Source organism: Malaclemys terrapin, chromosome 1 (genome assembly GCF_027887155.1).
Source record: "Malaclemys terrapin pileata isolate rMalTer1 chromosome 1, rMalTer1.hap1, whole genome shotgun sequence".
NCBI lineage: Eukaryota > Metazoa > Chordata > Testudines > Emydidae > Malaclemys > Malaclemys terrapin.
Genome location: NC_071505.1, coordinates 155,793,463 through 155,818,076, shown reverse-complemented (window position 1 = coordinate 155,818,076; position 24,614 = coordinate 155,793,463). Strand labels below are relative to the sequence as shown.

General features: G+C 45.7%; 1 protein-coding gene across 6 annotated transcripts in view; it reads left to right on the top strand.

Annotated features, from left to right (window-relative positions):
* The window catches only part of CMSS1 (cms1 ribosomal small subunit homolog), a 360,808-nt gene that overhangs the window by 329,157 nt on the left and 7,037 nt on the right, over window positions 1-24,614 (top strand). For all 6 annotated transcript variants that reach the window (XM_054044780.1, XM_054044797.1, XM_054044815.1 and 3 more), the window contains 5 exons: window positions 4,485-4,556; window positions 7,459-7,588; window positions 12,705-12,764; window positions 17,125-17,227; window positions 23,687-23,747. In XM_054044780.1, the coding sequence (XP_053900755.1) occupies window positions 4,485-4,556; window positions 7,459-7,588; window positions 12,705-12,764; window positions 17,125-17,227; window positions 23,687-23,747 (426 nt within the window). The remainder of the gene's footprint in view (window positions 1-4,484; window positions 4,557-7,458; window positions 7,589-12,704; window positions 12,765-17,124; window positions 17,228-23,686; window positions 23,748-24,614) is intronic.

Here is a 24,614-nt window from a genome sequence, read left to right as displayed (position 1 = left end):
CCCTAGCTACCCTTCTTCCTGCCCCCTGAGCTGTTTTCAAACTTTTTGAGCTGAGCCCCCCACCTTTGAGTTATAATTTTTGGTTGCCCCCCTCCCCCAACCCAGACTGGTAGGTGGCCTGCTGAGGTAAGTCGGGGTAGAGGTGGTGTTACCTCCATGGACCCTGCCATGCAGAGTTGGCTCGAGCCCTGCTGGCCCCTGCCCATCCAAAATAGAAGTCAAACTACACCCAAGCCTGAGCTCCCCTCTCCCCCGCTGGGCCCTGGAGTTTTTATAGCATGTTGCAGGGGGCCTCAGAAAGAAAAAGGTTGAGAACCCCTGGCCTAGGACATGGGCTGCTAACAGAGATCTTTGTTTAGTTTAAAGAGTAGAAGCCTGGATTTTGGAGCAGGAGGGCTCTGAGTTTTAGCCCCACAGCAGCTATGATGCTCCATGTGGCAATGGTGTGTGGCGTCATGAGGCCATAAATTCATTACAGTATCACACAGCTCTTTTGTTGCAAGAAAGGTTGCTAATCAGATATGTTTACAGAGGTGCCTATAATTTTAATGTATGTATTTCACTTGAATACTGCATTTCTGGTGCATATTAAATTGCAGATTTAATCCACTTCACTCCTGTCTAATCAACAATCCAGAAGCTATTTTGTTGTGGCCTTTGTGTATGGAAACCAGTCAGGAGAGAAATTAATGGAATTATTAACATATATATTTTCTGTCCACAGACTATTTTGATAGTTTAATTAATTCATAGACTGTCTGCAGACCCACAATGAAAAGAATAATTTGTCTCCATTTTAAAGCAGGAGGTTGAAATGTTTATTTTGTCAGTAACTCCCAAATTCAGTGGATGGCCTAATTGGAATGTAAACTTTCACTCTCTCTCTCAGACACAAGAATGTTTTCACTTTACATTTTGGTTTTTCAGTAACTTGGCGACATGTGAAGAGATGTTGCATTAGAAACATAACACAGGAAACATTTTATGTTCTGTCTGTGATTAACAAACATGGAATTCATGGCATTTTATTTCATAAATCAAAGGTCTCCGCACAAATTTCCTGTTTTTCTGCATTTTTAAAACTTCCGTCTAAAAATAGCACAAAAATATGCAGAGTACATGGAGCCAGGTCAAAATCAGTGGGCAGTCTGCACAGTACAATTCAGAAGGAAAAAATGCAAATAATTTTTTTAATGGAGATTTGCAAAAAGCTGCTGAATGAGCAAGAGTAGGAGAAAACTTGCAGAAGGGTCTGAAGCTCTGTCTAGATAAGATGCTTAAACTACTGAAGTTTCCAAACTCCAAAGGACACGCATAAGCTTACAGCCATTCACTGTAATTAGGTTAATCGAAACATCTCAGTTATATGTGGTGTGGAGTTGTTGTGTCTGAATAAATTATACTTGTATTCCTGGGCTCATCAGCTCACCAGGCCTACACTGCTCCACTACCAAAAGAGTCTTGTGCATCTAAGGGGAACAAAATAGTCAATGAGTCTAGGTTAGTTTCAGTGGAAAATCATTAAAAATAATGGTTCTGTGTACATGTTTCAGTGGAAGACTAGCAATGGAGAGAGAAGCTATAGTCCATACTGTGACAGATATGGCCATTTCCTGCAATATCTGGACAGACCTTACTGAATTAAGTTTATGTATCTTGGGAGTTCATTGTATTAAATATGCAAATGTTTATGTATTATTGTGGGATTGTATGTACATCTCTAAAGGGGAGACATGACTTAATGTCAACCCTGGGAAGTTGTTATGAGAGCTTCAAAGGACTCTTAACAATGGGCCAAACGAGAATGAATTTTTAGTTGAGTGGGTTTTATAGGAAATACTTTGGAGGGGGGGGAATGCAAATTCCCACCTCCGGATCCAACCTTTTGAAGCTACGTCCCAAGGAGAAACTCCTTGTCTGCTGATGAACTGTTCCCAGGGTCCCAATATCAAAGGCCCAAAGTGTATAATGGAGTGACTCACAGATTCATGGGTGTTCTTATTTTGAGCAAAAGGTGTTATGAACCTGTTACCACAGGAAAATTCATGTGTGTGTTTTGAAGGACTGATTCCTACCAGAACCCTTCTGGAGTTAGGGCGATCCATAGGCACTGACTTCCCCTCTACCCAGTGGGTGCTCGCCCCCCTGGCTCTGCCCCACCCCGCCTCTTCCCGTCCCTGCACTGCCCTCGTCCCACCCCCATTTCACCCCTTCCCCAAAGTCCCTGCCCCATCCCGCCTTTTCCCACCCAAGCCATGCCCCTTTCCCGCCCCCACTCCACCCCTTTCCCCCAAGTCCCCGTCCCTGTCCTGCCTCTTCTCCGCCTCCTCCCCTGAGCACACCACATCCCCGCTCCTCCTCCTCCCTCCCAGAAAGTCCTAAGTGCCGCCAAATAGCTGTTAGGCGGCAGGGGGGTGGGAAGCGCTGGGAGGGAGGGGGAGGAGCGGGGACATGGCACACTCAGGGGGAGGGGAAGAAGGAGGCGAGGAGGGGGGGAGCTTGGCTGCCGGTGGATGTGGAGCACCCACTAATTTTTCCCCGTGGGTGCTCCAGCCCCAGAGCACCCATGGAATCAGCGCCTATGGGGTGATCTCTGGTAAGCTTATTAGCATGTGTGTAGGTTCTTTTATTGTTTTAAAATGTTTTTTTCTCTAATGTTTTCAATAAGACTAGCTTAAGAATAAATGTTCTTGCTCATGAAGAGCTGTGTGGTACCTTCTACCTGTGGGCAGTTACGCTGCTTATTTCCTCTAAGGAGAAGGCAAAGCAGGCCTGCTTAGTCAGTCTGACTTGCTGAAGAATTCACAGTGTGGTCAAGGAACTGTGCAGCCTGGAAAACCCGCAGTCAGAAGGGAGAGAGACTGGAGTCTCCTCCTAAGAGAGGTGACAGCTGAGAAGCCGGGAGCCTAGAGTGGGTGCTCTTGCTTCACCACAAGGGGAAAATACTTGCCCTGAGCTATGACACATACATCTTGAGGGGGGAGAGAAATCAAGAAACTCATCAAACTGGTTTGGGGCAGCAAGTTTAGAATCAATCTTGTGGGTGGGGTGTATATGGGAATCTGGATAAGAAGAGAAAAACTTAGGCTCACAGGAACAGGGAGGTGAGTTGCCTGGGCATTATATTTGTACAGCATCTAGCACAATGGTCTCCTGATCCTGAAGATGCTACCACAATAGAGTAACTTATAGCAATAATTGTTTGCAGTGTTATTGTAGCCCTGTTGGTCCCAGGATATGAGAGAGACAAAGTAGGTGATGTAAGAGCTGTTATTGGACCAACTTCTGTTGGTGGAAGTTACAAGCTTTTGAGATACACAGAGCTTCCACCAACAGAACTTGTTCCAATAAAAGATATCTCACCTACTTTGTCTCTCTTACAACAGTGATAACAGCATAGACAATGGATCCAAAACTTTGTGACCTGCTGGATTGAGATGAAAGAGGTGGGGAATGGATGAGAAAGAGAGATTTCCCTTTGCAGGCTCCATTTATAATCTCGGCCAGAGTTAGGAAGATGGGTTGACTTTAATTTAGTAGTTTAACACATGCTGCCCATATGAGAATCATACTCATGGTGGCAGCTTTTAGGGGCTGTTAGGACTAAGCCCCATTAATAATACCAGCTAGCAGCTACACCTGCAGTTCTCAAACTGTTGTATATGTACCACTGATGGTCCATGAGCTACCACTATATTTAATTTTCCTGTGACCTCTGGACATGATCTCTCTAATTTGCCACCTTTACAAACTGAGTGCCCATATACTGATCATCCTGAATACATACAAGTGGGGAGACATGAACCAAAGAGACATTTCATGGACTAAAAAGCCAATCTTCATGGAATTAAATGAAGAACAGCGTAGAGCAAAATTTGAAAACATCTCTTGAAAAATGTTACATTATAAACATAAAAGAAAGGAAATCAGAAATACAGAAAAATCATTATTTCCAGTTATTCTCTCCTATCTGTATGGTATAGGTCACCAGCTGGTTGGTCAGGTTGTACCCAATTATTACAAAGGCCTGTTTGGCAAAGTTAGAATGAGTTCTTTTTGTGGATACTGACTAACACGGCTGCTACTCTGAAACCTGTTAGAATGATTGTCTCACACAATAATAGAGATTACATGTATTTACTTTTTGAAAGCTCTGTTCACTTTTTCGTTCTGATTTTTTGTTGTTGTATTAAACATCCTGTAAACCAGATGATAAAGGTGTGCCTATGACTCGTATGTTTCAGGTTTCTGTGCTTTTTTTCTGTTCTGTTACACCAGTGTGAATATGAAGTAGTTCCAGAAGTTACTTCAGATTTACACCACTGTAAAAGAGCAGCGTTTTACCCCAAACCTGTAGATATTATATTTTTTCTCTCTCTATCAGTATCTGAATCTTTGTACCCAACTTCTGCCCCCATTCCATCATGTTCTGTGGTAATAATATCTCTCACGATCAATCTCTTTTTACAACATCTGCTTTGCAGCCTGCGGAATGTTTTCTAACTCGTCCTGAGGAAAAAGAAGAAAACACTGTGAAGGTGAAAAGGAGAAGGAAGGTATTGGAAACTCCCCCTCTACCCCCCACCCAACTGAAAGTTCAACACAAATGATCTTTGGGTCTGGATGGGTGCAGTTGCTTTTATAAGATATGTCAGCTTCAGAATAGCACAATGTCAGTGGTGGCCTTGAAATGGTTTTAGAAGCTTGTTTCCCTTGGTGTAGTGTACTGGGACCATAACATTGCAGCCAGTTTTATGAAAGAGAGAAAATCAACTGTCTTAGAAGAGAAACCTTTCTCAACTCCAGTCAAATGCCTGCTTCACATCTACGTACCCAACCACAACCTTGTGTCCAAAGCTGTCTAGAAGAGCTTAATGCAGGGATTGAAAGGGCATTGGGGGAGATAGAATCACCCCATTCCATCCTTTCAGCCAGGCCGCAGCAGTTACTGCATTTCATGGGCAGTAGTGCTTTGGTACCTTTTCTCCCCACAGTATAGCTACTGGGGTCCTTGTTCTGTATTGACCTTCTGACCATGACTCATGCCTGCCCCCAGGGGCACCCTCCACAGACCTGGTGGAGATTATATTGCACCAAGTGTGTTGTCTTTCTGAAGAGACTTAGCTGTCTCACAGAGCAGGTACACAGGGTTTTAATTTCATGTTAGACCTTGTACACACCCCAGGGAATGGGAGGATTTTCCCTTAGATGCAGGTCTGGCATTAATAACCATGTCACTTTCTTTGCAGCCAAAACAAATGCATCCCATGATGAAAATGGGTGACTAGACCTAAAATAAACCTCCAGTTTTCATGCAAACAGTAGAGGCTTAGTTAGATCTTTTTTTTTTCAGTGGCAATATGCCATTAAGTCTGTACACATAACCTGTCAAGTAATCATCATGAAGAATTTATTCTACTGTACTAACATATAGGTCCCAAATTAATGACTCTCTTTTTTATAAATACATAAATAAATAAATAAATAAAGTAAAACCCTTTGCTCCTTAAGCATCTGGAATAAATTGGAAGAAAAATAATAAAACTTCCTGTGTGAAGAACATTTTCCCACAGCTCTCCTTGAAGAAAAAGAGTATGATCAGGTGTCCTCGCACTGACTGTTATGGAATTTCTCATTAACATCAGCATCTTCCTCAAGAGAACCATAATTTTCCAGAAGGAATTGAGTGAGTCAGTGAATGACGTAATGAGCCTGTGAAATGGCAGTTACCCCGTGGTACTAAGCTGAATGAGTCTTGTTGATCTTGGGTTATTATCTATTAGATAATTACTCTCTATAAAACATCTCCCAAAAGTGGCCCAGCTTGCAGTCATTACACAGCAGGAACATTTTACGGAATCAGGATGGAACTTGCATTACTGCTGTTCACTGAGTAAAATCACATAGACACGGCAAAGGCTTGCGCCAGAGTCCGCTGCAAATGCTCCCAGTGCTTTCAAAAGGTTCTGGTTCAGGGCCTAAATGTTTTGGGACTGGGCAAAACATTTTCAAGACCTTTCTTAGGGCCAGGTTATGATCTCTTGAGTCCCATTGGTGAGCAGTTAGCTGGGATTGCTTAAGCGAGTAACATGTCACTAACAGGAATAAGGAGTTCACAGTCTGGCTGTTAGGGTTGTCCATATTTTAATACCCTCTGTCATGCCACGCTGCTTTCTCTGCTTGAAAAGCTCTTGTTTTTAAAAGAAGTAAGATCATTTAAATAAAGAGGGACCCGTGTTCTCTTCCCTTGTCATTCATTTAATTAATTAATTTAGAAAGTGAAGTTATGACTTAAAAGCATGGCAAAACTCTGACTCATTTCAGTGGGATTAAGATCAAGCCCTAAATGAGGGCTTCATTTATAAAATACCATTTTCATGACTGCTGGGTAAAGGTAGGCTGCTCAGAATTTTTAAAAAGTTTGTCACTCTCCTTTATGATGTATGAAACTGGTCTCAAAGTGTCTATATATAATATTGCATTTGAAATTTCAACTGCTGACATGTCCTTATGCTGTACAATCCAGCATCCCTGCTCCTGTCTCCCAGTTGGAGACTGAAAACTGTACCTCAGGTTTCAGTCTCCTGAGATATCACCATCCAGGTCCTAGAAAGATCTTGCCAAAATCCTCCAACAAACAGATGGAAATGAGAACCTGGTATTCTTGATGTGGTTGCCAACCCTCCAGGATTGGCCCAGAGTCTCCAGGAATTAAAGATTAATCATTAATTAAATATTATGTGATGAAATCTCCAGGAATACACCCAACCAAAATTGGCAACTCTAATTCTTGATATTTTTAGAGCAGTATTGTCAACCCCAATCATTCAAAAATCATGAACTAGGACCCCCAGAATCACGATCAGTTTAAAAGCAATAACATTTCAAATAAATCTTGGTTTTTTTTTTCCTTTGCCTGTTTTTTTTTTGAGCTGCTAGGGTATTCTCTAGTCATGTTTCCAAACTGTTCTATGCAATCAAGAGGGCTGCAAGCTTACCTTTTACATTTAAATGAGAGCTGAGATTCTTCAGTAATCTCTTGACTCCTGTAGCCGGAGCTTTAAGAAAAACACCCATTATTGTAATATTTGTGATATATTTGAGAGATTTGGCAACACTGCTAAAGTAATAAATTAAAAAACCTATCACCCAACTCCTCCCTCAACATAACCTTTGAGAAAATGCCAGTATTGCAGTAGAGTGCATAACAGAGGTACACAGTAAAGATGTTTTGGTTTTTACTTCACAGTGCATCTTCACAGGCTGCAGACCCAGTTCTGAAATTTTCACTCCCAGTGAAGCAATTGGAGTTTTGCCCAATTATAAGGACTTTAGGACTGAGTTTCACCTGTATAAGATTATGAAGAAACATACTTTTACAGATTATCGTTGGATTTTCAAATAGCAAACACCATATTGAAAATGCCTTACATCTCCTTTTTTTACTTTTGTTTGTAGAAGAAAATTTCTGATATTCTTGCAAAATCATCTCCAAAACCAGGCATCCCTGAAGACCTACAAAAGCTACTTAATCAACACTTTGGTACTAAACGTTCAGTGATTGAACTAGAAGAGTTAAAACTGCCAGGTAAAATGTGCTGTATCAAAGAGATGTCTTGTGCATTTCCTTCTGCATGGGGGACGGGGATTCATCTGTTTTAGGAACTAAAGGATTTCTTAATCCAGATCTCCTGAGTTTTATGGGGTTTTATGAGAATTTTTTCTTGTAGGGTATTGCTGTGCTGATTGAGTTGTGAATTCTTTTGGAATAAGTAAGTGGGTTTGTTTTCTAAATGGTGCAGTTAAGGAAACGAAAGGAAGCATTGTTTCAACATATCCAGTCATTGCAGAACATTAATTTCAGGAAGTTTCTTTTTTGATAGAAGTGTGGGGATTTCTAAATAATGGTTTCCAAGTTACTAAGAGCCAGGAAAATTGGTCTTATTCCTGTGGTTAGTGGAGCTGTACTCAAACATTTAAGATCAGGCTTCACCTGAGCTGAAATAAATTCTAAAGAAGGAAGAATAGTCAGACACCATTCTGAATTAGTTATGGAATGTTGACTACACTGCTCTTTTCACTGTTGGCTTTTTGGTGAGCTATATGAAATGAGTTGGCAGCTTTAGTCCAGCCCTAATGGATGGATTTTGTACCAAAACTGGCTGCTTGTTGGCAGTCTGACTGGAGAGAGACTGGTGAGCCCAGTGATAAAATTGGCAGGGCATGGAGACTGAACTCCCATCTCACTCCACTAAAGGTTTGAGGTGAAGAGGAAACTGTACTGCTGTGCATTTTGTTCTATGACTAAAGTGGAATTAGTTTTCCAATGCTGTCAATGTGAAGGGGAAGGGCGGGGTTGTAATAAAAATCCACTTTTCCGTGCTGTCAAAGTGGAGGGGAGGGGGGTTGTAATAAAAATCATTACAATTTTCTTTTTGGTTTAGACGGAGAGGCCTCCTCCCCCCGTAGCTTACCTTAACCCCTAAAAACTTTAGCCTAAAAAATTTTGATTCCTTATTTTGAGCCCAAGTTGTAGCATTAATTCTTGTTGTTGGGTTATATACGAAGATACTCTGAGCTCCTGTTTATTGATATTGTATACATAGAGTCAAAAGGGCCCCAGTAACAAGTCTGTTGGCTCTTGTTTTATCTCATTGATACTCATTGAACTCTTTGTGCCCTGTGCCCCCACTATGATCCTTTCAGCCAAGCTGCACTCTCTGTTTTTGACTGTTCAAAGCATGTCTTTCTAGATAATTGCACTCTCTTCCCAGCTTCATGCAGAGACATGTGATCCTAGACTGACCCTACTTTCTTTCTCTAGGGTTTGCTTAGCTTTCTTCTTGAATCAAGGGAGAGTTTTGCCATCCTGCTGCGTTGCATCCTAAAAACCAGAGAAGTCTCTTCCATCCTCTGTATTGCTATGAAGCACTTACATTTTATACTTCTAAACCCATAGGGTTTTGTGCAAATAACAATACTCTGTCGCTTTCCTATTAAGAAAGGCCTTTAGGCTAGTGAAGCGACCCATTTCCATATGGATTAGGTCTTGGGTTGTTTTTTTCTTTCTTTTCTTGAAGGGGGAATTGGAAGCTTACAAAGCCGAAGGGATTGGTGGCTTCTGTAGCTGTCAAGTCATTCGTATCAACTCACTGGGCAGAACAGAGGGCAACTACTTGAAGTTGTTTAGTCGTGTTAGCAAAATACTAAACGTAGATGTTCGGGTTTGAGCCAACTTGGTTTCTGGCTGCTGCAAGCTGTAGTTATGTGGTTTTAATCCTTTCTGGGTTTTTAAAGGTATTGTTAACATCCCGGTTCTGCTGGTTTGGTGAAAATAGTCATTGACCCACAACATGTATTTAGTTTCCTTTTGAAATTGGAAAATTAAGAACACCGTCCTTCTATATCTTCCTCTGAATTATTCAACATTATTAAATCATTAATATGAGTTACTGTATTCAGACTGGCTAGGCCCTCATTAGCACAAATAATGGCAAAGATAGATTACACAACTGCCCTGAAGGACTGAAGATAGGACAGCACCAAAAATAGACATTTAGAGCTGTGAAATTACTCCTTGTAAAGTATTTTCTACGTTGCCCTTTGGACTCATTTAGTATTGATAGCTTCACCTTTGGAATTCAAACTGCAGTTGAAACCTTAGTGTTTTATCCGACAGTGCTGGGGAGGTGCATCTTGTAAATAAAAAAAAACAAATGCATAAATCGAAGACTGATCCTGCAAGGTATTGCGCACCCTCACCTCCTCTTAGACATAGCCCCTCAGTAAACAATTAGGAAGTGATTGTTAATACCAGGGGTCAGATTCTGAATTCTGCGGTATAAACCTAAGACTGCAGCAATAGAAAATCCACCGCATGGAGGGTGCAATGATGGAAAGCAGCTTCCTTCAGCAAATTTAGCTGGCAGGGCTTCTGCTGTGCTCCAGCTATAAATTAAGTCTGCCTTCACATCCACCCTGTCAGAAATGGTGAAGTGAGGTTGGCAGCAATAACATAGCCTCCGCTTTGTTTGAATCTGAGTGCTTCCCCTCTTGGGTGCCTGGGGATCAGTTGACAAGAGATAGCTGCTGGGGTTAATTCGGTCCAAAACACGTTAGCGGATCGATTGAGGTGTTAAATCGGGGGAGCCCTGGGCTCGTGGGACCCCCACAACGAGCCGGTACTGAGAGCGTGTGGAGTTGGTCGACGCTATGCCCCGCTCATGAGACAGCTCATGGTGTCCGACAGCATCAGGTGGTCCAGAGACATCTATACGGAACACATCACGGGATACCGTCAATACCAGGTTGAGTAATCGAGACCACCGACCAGGGAAATAACCCACTTCCTTCCCTGACGAACCAAGGGATGCATCCCACCCATGTACTTATTCACTACACTGATACTGACTTGGACTCTTAATACATTCCAGGGGTGGCGTACCCGAGCCCACTTATCCACTGATGCTTTAAAAACTCCCGCACCCCAATCTGGGTCTGTGCTGGTTACGTGATATGTATGTATCTCATGATCCTTGTAACCAATACCTGTAATCCCTCATAACTCAAGCCTGACCCCAGACATACAGTACCTTCCCTCTTAACTTGTGTATGTTTAATTTTAAACATTAACTTGAATAAAATTTTTAAATCTGTTCTGTTCAATGTTTGGACAAGTAACATGCTGATAATTACACGTGCATCCACAATCAAAATGCTTTCTGATGCTCACTTAATACTAATTATTTAAAACTAGGAGAGACAGAAGGAAAGCTGTTAAACTGGCAAGTGAAGCTCTGGTCTGTGATTCAGCTCAAGTTGTTCTGTATTTGCCACTTTGAAATACCTCAGGCTAGAATTTTGTCCCATCCTACTTTAAACCAAATTCTAGGGGGGCACCACAGTTACAGTATCAGAAACAAACTGCCCATTCTTGATATTTCGCACAAATCATGTGGAAGCATATACCTTTTGTGTCCCCTCATTGAGGTTTTCAGATTCTCACCAAATTGCCTTTAACTAACACTTTACAACAAGTGATCAGAAAGATTTTTTAATCCTATAGTTTTATCATTGTCAGAATAAAAAAATATTTAATCTACATGATTACAGACACATTACCAAACATACCCCTCCTAAAGATATGCTTCCTGGAGTGCCAGGTTTCATGCAGCATAATGATGGTGCGGTAGGGTGCATTTAGAAGTCTGTGTTAAAACTCTGAGTTTGTGCATTCTCACAAAAAGGAGGAGACTAATGGCCATTGACAGCTATTGGTTTAACTGAATGGGGATTAGTGGCTGGATAAAATTTGGCAGATTTATATCTGGGATGGAGAGAGTGTCATCGAGAGGGCCTCCTAGTGAGGATGGGGAATTAAAATGCATGCCCAGGCCAAGAGGCTCTGTCCCCAGCGTCTCCCGCCCGGCTTGGCTCGGGCCCTGGGGCACTGGCCCCCGGCCAAGTGCCTGCGGCCACGGCCCCAGCCGAGCACCGCGCCCCCAGCTCCCAGCCCCAGCCCCAGGCCGAGCACCGCGCTCCCGGCCCCGGCTCCCGGCCCCAGCCCCCGGCCCAGCACCGCACCCCCGGCCCCAGCCCCCGGCCCAGCACCGCGCTCCCGGCCCGGCCCGGCCCTGCGCTCCCAGCCCCTGGCCTGAGCACCGCCGGCCCCGGCCCGGCCCCGCACTGCTGGCCCCAGCCCCAGTGGCCCCGGCAGAGCACCGCCGAGCCCTCCCTCCCTATTTTCCCGGACATGTCCGGCTTTTTGGGATTTCCCCCCGGACGGGATTTGAGGCCCAAAAAGCCGGACATGTCCGGGAAAATCCGGACGTATGGTAACCCTAGGGACAGCTGAACTGCCAATTGATAGCCTGCTGGGCGGCTGCAGCACAGGGAACTTAGGGGAGCAGGAAGCTGATAGGGGTAGCTGATGGGGGGCTGCCAGTCCACCCTGGTTACAAGCCCCCACCAGCTAGCTGCAACAGGCTGCTCTTCCTGCAAGCAGTGAACAAAGCAGGCGGCTGCCAAACGACGTTAGAAGGGAGCATTGCACAACTTTAAACGAGCCTGTTCCCTAATTGATTAGCAACGAAACAACGTTAACCCGGACGACTTTATGTGAGGAGTTACTGTATTTATATAACTGTGATTGAGCATAATTTACAGAGTTGTGCAATGTGAAAGTCCGGAGAGAAAAGTAACCCCATTGATAAGAGGATGACCCACATCTTACTTTTATTCTATCCAATCCAGATTGTTTTAGTGACTCCTGAATGTACGATTTGCCATGTTAGATTGGACCAACCAGTCATAATGGTTCTGGCTGTGGCTTCTGATCGATGCCACAAAGGCATGTGAAAACCCTCCATTATGTATGTGGTCAGTTGTGTAATGCTATATTTACGGTGGGTGAGGAGAGAAAAATGTTCAGATAATTGAGGAGGGAATTAAAATTGTGTTGATAGATTTTACCATGATTCGGTTAACCAGTTCACAAGCTCATTGCTGTTGCGTAGTGGGGACCACGAAACTCTGCCTTTCCAAAGGGCACTCCACATAGTTTTCAAAGAATAAGCACTACTAGTAGATTTAATCCAAGAAAGATTTAATAGATATACCTAGTGCTGTACTGTAAACTTATGAATATACTCAATTGTTCTGTTGCAAATCTGGCAACCAAAACATTTTGTCTCTTATGGTTTCAGATTCCTGTTTCCTGCCAGCCAATGACCTCACCCACAGTTTTTCTTCATACCTGAAGGAAAGTGAGTAAAATATTGGTTGCAAGAAGTGTGGAGTTTATTTATAAAAAAAATTTTTTAGTGCAGTATTCAAGAGAAAGTAGAATCCTCATGATATACCCCAGATAGTATGCATATCTGCCCACTTAATAACATAAGAACGGCCATACTGGGTCAGACCAAAGGTCCATCTAGCCTAGTATCCTGTCTTCCAACAGCGGACAATACCAGGTTCCCTGGAGGGAATGAACAGAACAGTTAATCATCAAGTGATCCATCCCCTGTTGCCCATTCCCAGCTTCTGGCAAACAGAGGCTAGGGACACCATCCCTGCTCATCCTGGCTAATAGCCATTGATGGACCTACCCTCCGTGAATTTATCTAGTTCTTTTTTTGAACCTGTTATAGTCTTGGCCTTCACAACATCCTCTGGCCTGGAGTTCCAGAGGTTGACTGTGCGTTGTGTGAAGAAATACTTTCTTTTGTTTGTCTTGAACCTGCTGCCTATTAATTTCATTGGGTGACCCCTAGTTCTTGTGTTATGCGAAGGAGTAAATAACACTTTCTTATTTACTTTCTCCACACCAGTCATGATTTTATAGACCTCTATCATATCCCCCCTTAGTCATCTCTTTTCCAAGCTGAAAAGTCCCAGTTTTATTAATCTCTCCTCATACGGCAGCCGTTCCATACCCCTAATAATTTTTGTTGCCCTTTTCTAAACCTTTTCCAAGTCCAATATATCTTTTTTGGGATGGGGCGACCACATCTGCATGCGGTATTCAAGATGTGGGCGTACTGTGTATTTATATAGAGGCAATATGATATTTTCTGTCCTATTTTCTGTCCCTTTCTTAATGATTCCCAACATTCTGTTCGCTTTTTTGACTGCCGCTGCACATTTGAGTGGATGTTTTCAGAGAACTGTCCATCATTTTATACACATAGTTGGGATTATGTTTACCAATGTGTGTTACATTGCATTTATCAGTATTGAATTTCATCTGCCATTTTGTTGCCCAGTCATCCAGTTTTGAGAGATCCTTTTGTAGCCTTTCGCAGTCTGCCTGGGACTTAACTATCTTGAGTTTTGTATCATCTGCAAATTTTGCCACCTCACTCTTTACCCTTTTCTAGATCATTTATGAATATGTTGAATAGACTGGGCCCAGTACAGACCCCTGGGGGACACCACTATTTACCTCTCTCCATTGTGAAAGCTGACCATTTATTCCTACCCTTTGTTTCCTATATTTTAACCAGTTACCAATCCATGAGAGAACCTTCTTTCTTATCCCATGACTGCTTACTTTGCTTAAGAGCCTTTGGTGAGGGACCTTGAAAAAGTCCAGATGCTTGTTGACCCCCTCAAAGAATTCTAGTAAATTGGTGAGGCATGATTTCCCTTTACAAAAACCATGTTGACTCTTCCCCAACAAATTATGTTCATCTATATGTCTGACAATTTTGTTCTTTACTATAGTTTCAGCCAGTTTGCCCGGTGCTGAAGTCAGGCTTACTGGCCTTTAATTGCAAGGATCACCTCTGGAGCCCTTTTTAAAAATTGGCTATCCTCCAGTCATTTGGTACAGAAGTTGATTTAAATGATAGGTTACGGACGACAGTTAGTAGTCCTGCAATTTCACATTTGAGTGCCTTCAGAACTCTTGGGTGAATACCATCCTGGTCCTGGTGACTTATTACTGTTTAGTTTACCAATTTGTTCCAAAACCTCCTCTAATGGCACCCCAATCTGGGACAGTTCCTCAGATTTGTCACCTAAAAAGAATGGCTCAGGTTGGGAAATCTCCCTCACATCCTCAGCCGTGAAGACTAGGGTTACCATATTTCAGCAAGCAAAAAAGAGGACGGGAGGAGCCCCGCCCCTGCCCCTCCCACTTCCCGCCCCCCTCAGAACCCCCAACCCTCCCCCCGTTCCTTGTCCCCTGACTGCCCCCTCCTGGGACCCCTGCCCCTAACTGCCCCCCAGGACTCCACCCCCTACCTAAGCCTCCCTGCCTCTTGTCCCCTGACTGCCCCAACCCTTATCCACACCCCCACCCCCAGACAGACCCCTGGGACTCCCACGCCCCATCCAACCACTCCCCACCCCCTGACAGCCCCCCCCAGAACTCCCAACCCATCTAAACCCCTCTGCTCCCTGTCCCCTGACTGCTCCGATCCCTCTCCCCACTCCTGCCCCCTGACAGCCCCCCCCAGAACTCCCAACCCCCCACCCACCGCTCCTTGTCCCCTGACTGCCCCCTCCTAAGACCCCCCCCAACTGCCCCCCAGGACCCTACCCCTACCTGTACCCTGACTGCCCAAAACTTTCTCCACTCCCCCCAAAAAGCCCCCCCCGAACTCCCGACCCCCCCCATCTCTTGACTGCCCCCTCCAGAACCTCCCTGCCCCTTCTCCTGCTCCCTGGCCCCCTTATCCTGCTGCTCAGAACATGGTGTTGGGCTCTGTGCAAGCCGGACACGTGGCTGTGCTCCCCAGCGCAACACACAACCCGGTCCCTGCCCCTGCACAGTGCTGCCGGAGCGGGGCGCTGGGCTGCAGGGGAGGAGGAGCTGCCGGCTCAGAATGCAGGGAGGGGGGGAGGAGCTCCTCTACAGCTGCTCCAGAGTCCAGCCCGGCAAGCTGCGGGGGAAGGGCTCTGTCTGCCAGAGCCCCATGCAAGCGGCTGACTTTCCTGCAGCCCTCCCAGCCGCGCCTTGCTCTGCCTGGGGGGAGAAATCCCGGACATTTTGAGTGATTTACAAATTCCCCCCCGGACGCTATTTTTAGCACAAAAAGGAGGACATGTCCGGGTAAATCCGGACGAATGGTAACCCTAGTGAAGACTGATGCAAAGAATTCATTTAGTTTCTCCGCAATGGCCTTATCGTCTTTGAGTGCTGCTTTAGCACATCGAGTGTCCAGTGGCCCCACTGGTTGTTTAGCAGGCTTCCTGCTTCTGATGTACTTAAAAAAATTTTGCTATCACTTTTTGAGTCTTTGGCTAGCTGTTCTTCAAATTATTTTATGGCCTTCCTAATTATATTTTTACACTTCATTAGCCAGATTTTATGCTCTTTTCTATTTTCCTCATTAGGATTTAACTTCCTTTTTTAAAGGATTAAAGGATTAAAATTAATCTTGACCTTGAAATATTCATAAATTCAGTTATATTACATCTTTTATGTTTTGCGTGTTTGTATTCTGCAAGATTATTATTTTGCATCAAAATATTTTAGTTTTGCTTTTAAATAATATTTGGGAAAATATTTCTTCATTTTGACCACACTTTGTTAAATATGTAAGGCTATGTCTATGCTTATGGTAGTGTGTAGAGTACATACAATGCACTCCCCCCTTTCCCCCCCCCCCCCCCCAGCATGGGTATAAATAGCAGTGTAGATGGTGAGGTTTACATGAGTAAAGACATGCCAGAACCTTATGGCATATGCCCTGCACGGCTCTCTACATGCCCAAGCAGTGCCTCCCTATCTACACTGCTGTCTTTAGCAGTGCAGTGTTCCGCTGCCTCCTTGCTGCTGGAGCCTTTCCCCGCCACAAGGTAAGACTCTGGCAGTGGTGAAAGGCTGGGGGAGAAGGGGGCAAGGGAGCAGAGAGAGGCTCTGGCAGCTCCCCGCTGCTGGGGCCTTTCCCTGCAGCAGTGAAAGACTCCTGGCAGTGTGGGAAGGCTCTGGCAGTGGGGAGGCAGCAGGAAAAGGCTCTGGAAACTTTGTGTAGCTGGAGTCTTTCCCCACTCCCTCCCCCCACCAGAGCCTTTCACTGCTTTGTGTAGCTACACATCTCAGTGTGGACTCAGCTTGCGTGTTTCACTGTGTGGTGTAGCTATGCATACCCTATACGCCGCCACCCATGTAGACAAGGCCTAATTACGTTGTCTTAATTTTATTGTAGCATTTCTGCCTGTCCCTGGCTACTAGTAATGGGAATTTTTATTCTCGTCTGTCCTGGTTAAGTAGATCTGCTTTTACATCCTTGTGGTACAGATGCTATAAATGTATTCTATTTAACAACTGTTCTCTCTATTAAAGCACTACTATAAATCAAATTGCATTGCAAATTTAGGGTCAAATGAAGTCAATGGATTTGTGCGTGTTTATACAATGGCTGCATTTTGACCCTTATGTAACCTGTTTTCTAAAGTAACCTATTTGATAATCATATTTCATTGTTTGGTACATGAGACATTTTATTTGTTAATTTTTTGGAAATATCTTAATTTACATGTTTTACAAACTGAGATTGTGAAGTAGTGTGCTGTAAGTATATTCTTTCGGCAGGCAGCTATTTATCATGTACTTTAGCATTGCAATATGTATTTAAGGCATAGCTTTCTCTGTGTATTTTGTATTTCTTGTTGCAGTCTGTCCCAAATGGGCAAAACTTCGTAAAACCCACAAGGAGAAGAAGTCTGTGCTGATGCTGATTATCTGCAGTTCTGCTCTCCGTTGTTTGGAGCTCATTAAGTATGTTGAAAGCAAATGTTATGTTGAGACTGGCACCCGGTCAGAGGTTTTGCCTGGAACCCTAGACATAAAGGCGAAACTGGGACAGTGTCCTTTGCTAGCCAACAAAATTACTGACTCAACTGATGCAATATCCTTCACTCCTCCAAAGCGTGGTACTGTGGTATTTGGTTTAGACTAAAGTAGAACTTAATAACTCAGCTGCATGGATCTACTGTTTTTGTTACAAACCAAAAGTAAAGTATAGTTGCTCTTAGAAAGACATTCAACCTATTACACTTAAGAACAGATTAAGTGCATAAAAATGCATAGCTCAACACTATCATTTTGAGTGCAGTGTCAGGACATTTCTATGACAAAGTTCACTAGAAACACAGGGCTCTGGGACCTCTGTGGAGACCGATGTGTCTGGCCTGTGTTAGTGTTTCTCAGTCTTTTCAGGTTGGCAACCCCTTCTTCATTATAAAAGTAAGAGTAAAGAAAATGTATCAATGATAATAGATTGTAATAAAATTTTCAGTGCCTCACATCCCCACCCCACTTGGCTTTTGTGACTCTGCTTCCCAGGGTCACGATTCACTGGTTGAGAAACACTGGTCTGTGTGCTGTCCTGTTTTCACTTGCCTGGAATACTAGGCCTGCTCTGTGATTCTGTCACTCCTTAGTGACTGATTTACAGAGAATAAGCTTTATTTTGAATTCTGTCTTCTGTGTTTTGAGTCTTTAGGCTGCACTATGGTGACATGTACAAACTTTTCTCTGCAACCATGAGGGCTAGAATCTTTTTTTTTTTTTTTTTTTCCACTGAAGGCTGAGAGTTTCCTAACTTCATTAGCTTGGCCTTAAAGAAAAATACTAACTACTGTGACACTGGTGATAAAATATTGGCTGCTCCATAAAGCTAGGGTCTTCACAAATCCAGCTCTGTTTCCAAGACTGGCACAAGGAACATTTTTTCCCCCTCCCATAGCTTAGACACTCTGGATGTAGTAGCAGATTTTCTAGGTGACCCAGCCCTAATGCCTGTTTCTCTAGCTCATGAAGCCATAGAATGGAAAACTGGACAGGAGCAAGGAGCTATTTCAGTCCCCCCAGAGTTGCTGATGTCTGTGCACTGTGTTGTTGGAGGCTAAAGGGCAGGTTGCGGGAGGGAGGTGTGTGACATGCACTGACTGGAGCTTGGATCATCTGCCCCGTATTCTCTCTGTTAGTTGTAATTTGCATCATATTTGGGAGAGCCAGGGGGAAATATTTGTTGGTGACTGAGACGGAGATGTGTGGAGGTTTCTGCCAGCTTTGAGCAGCCTGATTACTGGCAATGTTGCCAATATCAGAGATGCCAAGGTCATGAATGTATGTATTTGAAAACAGGGCACTGTACCTTATTGCTTTTTAGCGGGATAAGCGCTGTTTAACAAATGAATGTTGTTTTTCAAGTGTTTGCTCATGTCGATTCTATTTTAGGTGTGCACGCACCCACGTGCGCTCTCATCGGAGATTTTTGCCTTAGCGGTATCCATGGGGTTGGCACTGGCACTCTCTTAGTGCCATGTTCATGTTCGATATATTAGGTGCTGCCAGCCCTACGCCCTCTCAGTTCCTTCTTACCACCCGTGGTGGTTAGTTGGAGCTCCTTTCCCTTGCCTGATAGGGGTTAGCAGTTCTTCTACTTCAGTTTTCGAGCCTTAAGACCTTGTAAATAGTTTGTTTACCGTAGTTAGTAAGTAGTTAGTTAGAGATAGCATCCCAGCGGGGACTTTGCCCCAGGTGGGGCATGCCTTGGTGTCCGGGTTTTAAGCCCGGCTCTGACTGCAACAGGCCTATGCCTGTTAGTGACCTCCATAGCAGCTGCCTCAAGTGCTTGGGGGAATTGCTTGGGAAGAATCAAGTGTCGCATCTGTGAGAACTTTTGTCCCAGGACTCAGAAAGAGTGAGACCCTCCATTTGAGAGCTCTTCTCATGGAGGTTGCTCTCCGCCCAGCATCTGAGCCTTCCCGGCCAGACTGCCCCAAGCACCTCGGCGTCAGTGTGCAGCACACCCCCGGCACCGGGCTCTGCCCTGCACTAATCTCCCCATCGCCGGTGCCTAAGAAAAGGTCGAAGACGAGCGACTCCCCGGCACGGAGTACGAAGGGCAAAGGACCCAGTTCAGACCGCCAGCCCACACCGGAGCCACATGAGGACACCTGCCCGATTGGGGTCCCGTAGCCCCCCAAGGGATCCGCCGCTGACTCCAGGAAGAGGTAGGGGACCCAGACTAGTGGCAGGGCTGACACCTTCCCAGGCTCTCCTGGCGCCCAGAGAGCAGAGGCCGCTGCTGGCACCACATGTGTCCTAGGACATGGCAAAGGCTCTCAGTGAGTGCAAGCCAGCTGTATAGACCCCCCAGAGGGCAAGCGAATGATGCCAGTCTCTGGAGACAAGACAGCACTCTCTGTTTCCACGCCCCAGGTCTCTGTCTTCTGCGGGACGTCCTAGATGGCCGGCACCATGCTCGCAGTCTCCACTGTCTCGACGCGGGTCGCCTAGATCAGGGGTTCTCAAACTGGGGGTTGGGACCTCTCAGGGGGTCGCGAGGTTATTATATGGGGTGTCGCGAGCTGTCAGCCTCCACCCCACCCCCACTTTACATCCAGCATTTATAATGGTGTTAAATATATATAAAAAAATTAATTTATAAGAGGGGGTCGCACTCAGAGGCTTGCTGTGTGAAAGGGGTCACCAGTACAAAAGTTTGAGAACCACTGGCCTAGAGGAAGGCACTGGTCACCGTATCGCCATCACCAATCATCCTCCCACCAACTGTCTCCGCAGCGCAGATCCACATCTCCCAGACAGTGAGAGCGGTCTCTGTCATGGTACTAATCCCCCCGGTCCCAGCACCGATCCTTCAACTCGAGGCACTGGTCTCCTGTGGCAATGGTTAGCCACCAGACACTAGCTTTGACGGCCCCTCCATGTACACCTGAAGGTGATTCTTCTGGTACAGAAAGAGAATTCAGCCCCTCACTGCGACAGCACCAGCGCGATTGTGCACTTGAGGCTGCGTCGACCTCCGCAATGCCGTTGTGGCAGCAAGGCCAATGGCCCTACTGGAGCGTGTTGGGCTTGCCTGTGATGCTGATGCATCCATCTGTCCATTCCTCAGCTGCTGCCTCGGAGCAGCAACCAACAGCACCAGTGGCATAAGGCCGCTGGTCGCGGGATGATCTGTCCCTCCACATAAATGTCAGGGAGCTCAAAGCGGTTCACCTGGCCTGTCAGCTTTCCTGTCCCACATGAAGGGCAAGGTGGTGCATGTCCTTACAGACAATACTGCTGTGATGTATTACATCAACAGGTAGGGCAGAGCCAGGTCGTTGGCTCTTTGCCAAGAAGCACTCCGCCTTTGGGACTTGTCTGTACAGTATGTCATTCATCTGGTAGCCGTGCATCTACCTGGGCCAGGAACAGGTTAGCAGATTACTTCAGCAGGATTTTCTCATCTCGCCACGAGTGATTGCTCCATCCGGAGGCGGTCAGTGGGATCTTCCGGAGGTGGGGGACTCCCCAGATGGACTTGTTCGCGTCCTATCAGAATCGGACATGTCATGTGTTCTGCTGATTCCAGAGATTGGACAGGGGGTCCCTATCAGATGCCTTTCTGCTCACATGGTCAGGGGCTCTGATGTCCGCCTTCCTGCCGGTGCCACTAATTCACAAGGTCCTTATGAAGTTTAAACAGGACACAGCAAAGGTGATCCTGGTAGCCTCTGTGTGGCCTTGGCAGCACTGGTTCGGCACGCTGCTGGACCTTCTGGTAGCTGCACCGATGCAGCTTCCTCTGTGGCTGGACCTGCTGTCCCAGAACCAGGTCTTCTGCATCCGAACCTGGTGTCGCTGCACTTGACAGCATGGCTTCTACATGGCTAAATGAGGAGGAACGGGAATGCTCAGCCCATGTCCAACAGGTCTTGTTGGGTAGCAGAAAGCCCTCCACCTGAGCAATCTGCCTGGCTAAGTGGAAGTGGTTCAAATGCTGGACCTCAGCCCAGGATATCCATGCTGAGCAGGCTTCGCTGCAGGCAATCCTGGACTATCTTCTGCACCTCAAGCTCCAAGGGCTGTCCTTGTTATCAATGGAAGTCCACTTGGCCGCTATTTGGCCTTCCACCCTCTGCCCCAGGGCAGGTTGGTCTTCACTCACAACATGACAGTCCGGTTTTTGAAAGGTCTGGAGAGTCTCTACCCTCATTTCAGGGATCCTGTCCCTCCCTGGGACCTCAACCTCATGCTGTCGTGGCTCAGGGGTCCTTCCTTCGAGCCTCTAGCTCCCTGCTCCCTTCTCCTCCTCTCCTGGAAAGTTTCTTTCCTGGTCACAATAACATCTGCTGTTAGGGTCTCTGAGATCAGGGTGTTTACTTCAGAGCTGCCCTATATGGTGTTTAACAAGGACACGGTCCACATCTTCATAGCCTCACTGATGTAGGATTTTCTCTGAACTTTTCCCCTGTTTGCACACAGATCCCTGTCAGAGCACACACTCATTCTTCATACACAGAACTTATTTGTTCATAAGGACTTCTCTGAGCCACCAGATGGTGCATCCAGTCACTCTGCTCCTGCTGTGCTGAAGTCTCTAGTCCCTTCTGGGAAGGGAGCCCAAGCTTCGTCTTTCACTCAGGTTCTGTGCTAACCTCACAGCTGACTTCACAAGGCTGAGCCTTGTGCTGGTAGGGTAACATCACAGTGCAGAACTGCGATCTTGTCTCTGCCATCTCTTTACATTGTCCCCAATGTGGACAGTAGTGTTACTCCCTTACTTTGGGATGGAAAGTCTTTTGGTGACTGACAGTGCGTGGAAGTCTCATTCCGCACTCCCCGTTGTTGGGAGAGTGGAGCAGAAAAAGTCTGAGTTTCCCTCTCCCTTCTGTCATATTAGTTGCACAGTTATTCATCTCTGGTTCCTCCTGTGCTTTTCTTTCTCCTGCTTTCTTTCCCTTTGCCATCACTGATTCTAGATTTTGTGGGCTCTGTTTTTGTTTTCCATGTTTCGCTGGCATGTAACGTCATGTCCCCGCTTCTATCCCATCCCATCCTGCTGTCTGTCCCAGTAACCATTCCTGTGTCTGATCTACCTCATTGTAAGATTGCTTTCCTTTCTCTCTCATTTCTCTGAGACCAATATGGTGTCTGCATGACCCTTCTCCTTAGTTGGTTTCTGTCCAGCAATTGTTGTTAATTTTATGCTGAGGTGCTGCTACTGCCCCTGATGCTTCCTGGGCCTTGTAACTTGTGAAAACCAGGGTGAGGATACTGCGGGAACAGGCTCTGGTGTATTCGCTCCGTTTGATTCCACAGGTATTGAAAGGCTTCCTGCCCAAACCTGACTTCCCCAACAGAAGGTATGGAAATCAGGATTTGTTTCTCTTTCCCCAGTATCTTGATGAGAAGTGTCGTAGTTTCTGTGACACACATTGCTAGATCAGTGGTTTGCATGCTCCACTCTGTACTCTTGATCCAAATATCCAGGCTCCTCTGCTCCCAGCTTTCCAATAGCAGATGCAGATCTTGCTATCCCACAATACATTATGGAATGAAGAGCAGAGAAGTGCAAGGCTGGGTTGAAGGCATGAAAACTCTGGTCATGTCTCCTCTCCTAGCTCCAGAACTCACATGATGACAGTTGAATCTCAGCATTGTTTAAAAAAAAAAGTTTCTAGACTTCATGGTTGTAAAGGAAGGCTTTAACATGTGACGTGCATGTCAATGGTGCATTGATTTCTTCCTAAGTGCAGGAAAAAGCCTATTTCAACTGGAGTTTTGTAAGCTCCATACTCATTTTCTCCTGCTGAGTTTATTATACAGATCATGACATTTTCTATATATAGAACTTTGTCCCAAATCAAAGGCTCAGGATGCAATTCTGGTCTTCTGATAAAAAGAGTTGTGGTCAACATGGGTGTGGATATCAAGGTTCCTTTGTGTAGTAAGGGTTATGACAGCCCAGAAAGGATGATTTTCCTAATAATTGCATAAATAAATTGTAATAACTTAAATTTCCGGTTCAGAATGCTTTCTGGTGTGCCTATAATTCAATAGTGAAATCATTCTTTTATTTAAATTTGGCAATTGATTAGTCAATAGTCTTGAAATAAATCAACTGTAAAAGTACATGTTCTTTAAAAATTACATAAATATCTATCAAAAAGATATACGGAAATTACTCCTAAATTGTGCCCTCTAGTATGTAGGTCTGGTTGTAGATCATTACAAGTACCAAATATAGATTTAAATAATAATGTATTGGCATGTTTTCAAAGCACAAATAGGAGTCAATGGGAGTTGGGCACCTAACTCATTTAGGCATCCCATTCTGAAGCACTAGTTTTAACTATTTTTGGTTTCCTCTTATGCCTGTTATACACTCCGAATCCGAGTTCTGATGTTTGAGTTCATTTTTAATTTATCCTCTACTAGGTCAATGACAGCATTCAAAGGAGACTGCAAAGTTATTAAATTGTTTGCAAAACACATAAAGGTAAGCAAGTTCAGCACTAGTTTTGATGAAATAGCTAACCAATCACATGCCATTGTCTTCGGTGTGATATTGTAATGATACGTTTCATGGACATAGCTCCTTTCTTTAGAAAAGGTTTTCCTTTCTGTTAGGGTGACCAGACGTCCCGATTTTATCGGGACTGTCCCGATATCTGCTTGTTTGTCCCGCGTCCCGACTGATGTTCGGCTGGGACACTGGACAAACAAACAATTTTGCCCTCCGCTTTGGCGCTTGTGCCCCCCTCCCCGCCCCAAATCCGCCCTCTTCTTCCCCCATTGGATCCCTCCCCAAATCCCTGCCCTGTCCCCGCCTCTTCCCCAAGCACTCTCTGGGCACGCTGCAGCCAGCCCAGTCTGCTCCCCTGGCCGCAGCTGGTTCAGCGTGTGGGGCGGGTGACTGAGGAGAGACCGGAAGCCGGAGCTTGGCCACTGGCACTCAGAGCCTCTTCCTCAGCGGGTGGGGGGAGCCGGTCCCCTGCCCGTCCCTCCACAGGGATGCGGCGCACTGGGCTGGGTAGTGAGCGGCAGTGGGAGGGGCCCGGCCTGGGCTGGGGCGAGCGAGACGCGTTTGCAGCCGCCGTGCCGGGGGTTCCCAAGGCGAGGCAGGAGCTCAGCCCCTCTGCACCCGCTGTCTTCCCGGGACCTCGCCTGCCTCTCGAGCCGCCCCGGGGCCCCTCCGCCAGCAGCCAAGCCCAGCCCAGGCCTGCAAACACCGTGTTGTAGCGCCGCTCTCCGCGTCCAGCACTGCCCGGCCCCCTCCAGCCCGGCCCTGCACGCCGGCAGCCGGAGCAGCCCCCAGCCCGGGAAGGGGTTTCTCAAACCTGCCCTCGCGGGCCGCCCAACCCAA